Source organism: Zingiber officinale, chromosome 2A (genome assembly GCF_018446385.1).
Source record: "Zingiber officinale cultivar Zhangliang chromosome 2A, Zo_v1.1, whole genome shotgun sequence".
Taxonomy (NCBI): Eukaryota; Viridiplantae; Streptophyta; class Magnoliopsida; order Zingiberales; family Zingiberaceae; genus Zingiber; species Zingiber officinale.
In genome coordinates this window covers 139,455,544-139,459,558 of record NC_055988.1, presented here as the reverse complement: position 1 = coordinate 139,459,558, position 4,015 = coordinate 139,455,544, and the positions used below count along the sequence as shown (strand labels likewise).

General features: G+C 43.0%; 1 protein-coding gene across 1 annotated transcript; it reads right to left on the bottom strand.

Annotated features, from left to right (window-relative positions):
- Positions 1-238: 238 nt before the first annotated feature.
- LOC122040082 (DNA-binding protein MNB1B-like) lies at positions 239-1,275 on the bottom strand. The gene is made up of 7 exons (XM_042599448.1): positions 1,226-1,275; positions 1,015-1,125; positions 875-936; positions 726-760; positions 580-655; positions 344-447; positions 239-259 (listed from the first exon to the last, which is right to left on the bottom strand). The coding sequence occupies exons 1-7, from the start codon at positions 1,273-1,275 to the stop codon at positions 239-241; spliced, it is 459 nt and encodes a 152-aa protein (XP_042455382.1).
- Positions 1,276-4,015: the final 2,740 nt, after the last annotated feature.

Below are 4,015 nucleotides of genomic sequence, written 5' to 3'. Positions count from 1 at the left end.
AAGGACTGAAAGCACTGTTTTAATCAAAGGTCATTGCACTTAGAGCAAGATAAATTAGAACTAGATTAGATCAGGTTAGATAAAAGTTAAGTACATTATGATAGCGCAAACTTTTACCATTAGAGAAGATAATGAAAAGTTGATAATTTTTACGATTTCTTCGGGTCCAAATAGAAACTACAACAAGGGAAAAAGCGGAAAGGAAAAGAGATAATCTTGAGTTGCAGATGCAATTCCCTTATTCATCATCCTCTTCATCCTGTTCATCGTTTAACAATGTTTTATTTATAGAGACATAATGTGGAAATAGATTTTTTTTTATTATTATTATTAGATTTCAGACCTCTTCTTCTTCATCATCCTCATTGTCATCATTCACCTCGGATTTTGACTTGTCGGATTCCTCGCCTTCTTCTTCTTCTTCTTCTTCTTCTTCTTCATCTTCATCTGTTCATCTGCGGCAGTAGCACGACTTCCTCCTCCTCCACCAGACTATGAACCAGATAAAGGTGAATGATTAAGTGATTCGATACTGGAGTTGTTCCACAAAAAGTGGTGAGTTTGTGATCAATACCTGGCCTTTGTTGTAGGCAGCCATGGTTTTGGTGTAATCGGCTTTGAGCATTGTTGCCTTGGCTATGTATGGAGCTTTCTCCTACAAAGGAGAGTTTGTTAAAGGTTGTTCGATTGAATTAACAAATCATGTGTTGCTATTGATTACTTACTTTTTCCGTCAAAGATTTCCACTTGTCTCCTCCAGCTAGCAACCTGTTCGGATCAAATTGATGTGTTTATTATGGTGGTAAAAAATCGAAGAGAGAAAAAAAATCAGTTATAGAGTAGAAAGATCTGTAGGGGAAAGGAAGAGGAAAACTAACCGCTGCAATCGACTTGTTATTAGGGTTCTTTTCCTTGAACGTCTTCCGAAATTCTTCCCTGCCGAGCTAATCGAGTGAGCAATGACATACAAAGAAGGGTAAAGTACATCGATGAGCCGATAAGAGAGGATCTCACATGAAGACGAAGAAGGCACTCTGAGGCCTCTTGGGTGTGTTGGGATCCTTGCCAGCTTTGGACTTCCTTGGCTTCTTCGCCGCCTGTTCCGATCCCTTCTTCACCAAAAGCCTTTAGAGAGAAGAAAACAAGCACCCAATCCCTCCAAAATCAAACTTTTTCAACACCGATCGATTTGCTAAGAACATTAAAAGGTGAAACGAAATCTCACTTGGTATCAATTTTCTTGGAAGCGTCAGTCTTCGATTTCTCCCTCATCATGGTGAGATCTGCAGCAAAGATGATCAGATCCGTCCAAAAAAGTAAAACACACACACACACACACACATGCGCGTGAACAAATCACATAAATCATGAGAAATCGTAAACGTTACCTTGAGATTAGGGTTCTACGGCGTAGGAGAGGAGGAGCGATCAATCGATGGGATGCGGAGGCGAAAATGAAGAGGATCATAAGAGAAGGCGAGGAGGGGTTCGCCGACATAGATGAGTCGCCAATGTGAAGAGATCAAGAAAGAAAAACACAAAGTAGGTGAAGAGATCGTAAGTTGGAGAAGGTAAAGGAGGAGAATGCGGCAACAAAAAAATTTTGGGGAGAGGGAAAGAAAAAACACGACGTCAAAATATGGCGAAGGGGAAAAATAGCAAAGGAAAAAAAATAACGGTATTCAACAATGCTTAATAGACAACGATTTTTAAAAACTGTTGTCGTAATCCCTAAAAAATCACACATAGACAATAGTTTTTAAAAATTGTTGTTGTAGCCTTTAAAAATCGTTGTCATAACCCCAAAAAAAGCATCAATAGACAACGATTTTTAAAAACCATTGTTATAGTCCCAAAAAAGCATAAATAGATAATGGTTTTTAAAAACCATTGCCCTAGGCCAAAATAACTACTAAAAGACAACAATTTTTGTTAAAATCGTTGTTAAAAGGTGAAAAAAATAATGATTTGGTATAAAACCATTGTCGTTTGAGTGTTGTTGAATGATGATTTTCTTGTATGGAGCAACTGGTCTCTCGTAGGTGTTATATCGACATGGTGAGGGTTGAGGCTCATAAGGCTCAAAGAAACCAGGATAGAGGAATCCACGTCATCCAAAAGAAGCCTCTTCCTATCGCCGAAGAACCTATCCCCTGGGAGGAGGTCTAGCTCTACCCTGAGCGTCCAGAGAGCATCACCCGCATATCCAGTGACCTGCTAATTGAAATCAAGATGGATCTGGTCGAATGTCTAACACGCAACAGGGACGTCTTCGCTTGGTCCCCCAAGGAGCTACCGGGAGCCAATCCCGAGGTAGCTGAGCATAAGCTACACCTCCTGCTTGATTCCCGGTCGGTCAAGAAGAAGAAGTGGAACTTCTCAGTCGAACAAAATAAGATCATCCAAGCTGAAGTTCATCAGCTCTTGAAAGCAGGACATGTTAGAGAAGTACAATTTCTACCCTGGCTCTCTAACGTGGTCCTGATGTTCAAACCTAATAATAAGTGGAGGGTCTATATCGACTTCCGAGACCTCAACTGAGCTAACCCTAAGGGCCGCTACCCACTACCAAGGATCGACTAGATGGTGGACTCAACCTCGGGCTACGAGAGGATCGTATGCTTGATGCTTATTAAGGATACCACCAAATCCCTCTCGCCCAAGAAGATCAGGAGAAAGTTAGCTTCATCATAGTCGATGGTACTTTCTGTTATATAGTTATGCCGTTTGGTTTATGAAACTCAAGAGATACTTATTAGTGGATGATGGACAAGATCTTCCTGGAGCAAATTGGACAAAACGTGGAAGTTTATGTAGACGACATCCTCATCAAGTCTACTGCAGCAACAAACCTTATCGCTGATGTGGAGGAAACCTGTGGCACGTTGTGGTAGTATGGATTAGAGTTAAATTTGTTGGTGCAATATTCCCTAGGTCAAGGTTGACCTGGTTGACTGAGCTTGAATTGGGTCAAGCTCGAGTCTTAATGTTTGGGTTCCGATGTTTGACAATACATGGAGATTGCAGGTGCGATTGTTCATGTGGGGAGATTGTGAAGGAAAGTCAAGTAGGTCAAGGTTGACTGGATACTTGACTGGAAAGTCCTAGTGAGTGAAGTTAGGCAGTTGTGGAAAATCCTGGTGAGTGAAGCCGGGTGAAAGACCTAGTGAGTGAAGCTAGGCAGAAGAAAGTCCTGGTGAGTGAAGCCAGGCAGAAGGAAAGACCTAGTGAGTGAAGCTAGGCAGAAGGAAAATCCTGGTGAGTGAAGTCAGGTGAAAGACCTAGTGAGTGAAGCTAGGCAGTTGGAAAAGACCTGGTGAGTGAAGCCAGGCACGAGGAAATCCAGATAAATCAAGGTTGATCGAACATCTGGTGTTGGAAAGACCAAGTAGGTCAAAAGGATGACCGGACACTTGGCACGAGGAGAAAAGTCCAAGTGGATCAAAGGAATTGACCGGAGACTTGGTGAGCGAGTTCTAGCAGGTCAAGGGTGACCGGATGCTAGGCATGATGTACCAACAGGTCATGATTGATCGGATGTTGGTTTAGGGGACTTTGGACTTGGTTTTGGGCAAAAACTTTGAACTGGATCGATCAGCTGATCGATTGGCTCATGCCCAATCGATCGACTGATCGATTGGGTGAGTTCCCACGATAAACCTCCTCCCAATCAATCAGTGGATCGATTGGGGAGAAGTGTCGCGCGTACAGAATGGCTCTGGATCGATCGATCGATTCAGAGCCTCCAATCGATCACCTGATCGATTGGGAGTCACGATTCTGCGCGATAAGTCCTGGATCGATCGACCGATCGATCCAGGCAATTCCAGAGAGTACAGAGGCACTCTGGATCGATCGACCGATCGATCCAAAGCCTCCGCGATCGATTGGGAGCAATCCAATCGATCGGGATCCGACCGTTGGCGCTGGATAAAGACGTTGGCGTGCGATTTCTTCGGTAGAGAAGATACACGACTTCCTTGATTTCTTCTCCAGTGACACAGCAGCTCTCCAT

Coding starts and splice junctions, on each gene's coding strand:
- LOC122040082 (XM_042599448.1), bottom strand. CDS start 1,275: ATGATGAGGGAGAAATCGAAGACTGACGCTTCCAAGAAAATTGATACC. Junction 761..874: donor CAAGTCGATTGCAGCGGTTA/GTTTTCCTCTTC, acceptor ACAGGTTGCTAG/CTGGAGGAGACAAGTGGAAA. Junction 656..725: donor GGAAATCTTTGACGGAAAAA/GTAAGTAATCAA, acceptor TCTCCTTTGTAG/GAGAAAGCTCCATACATAGC.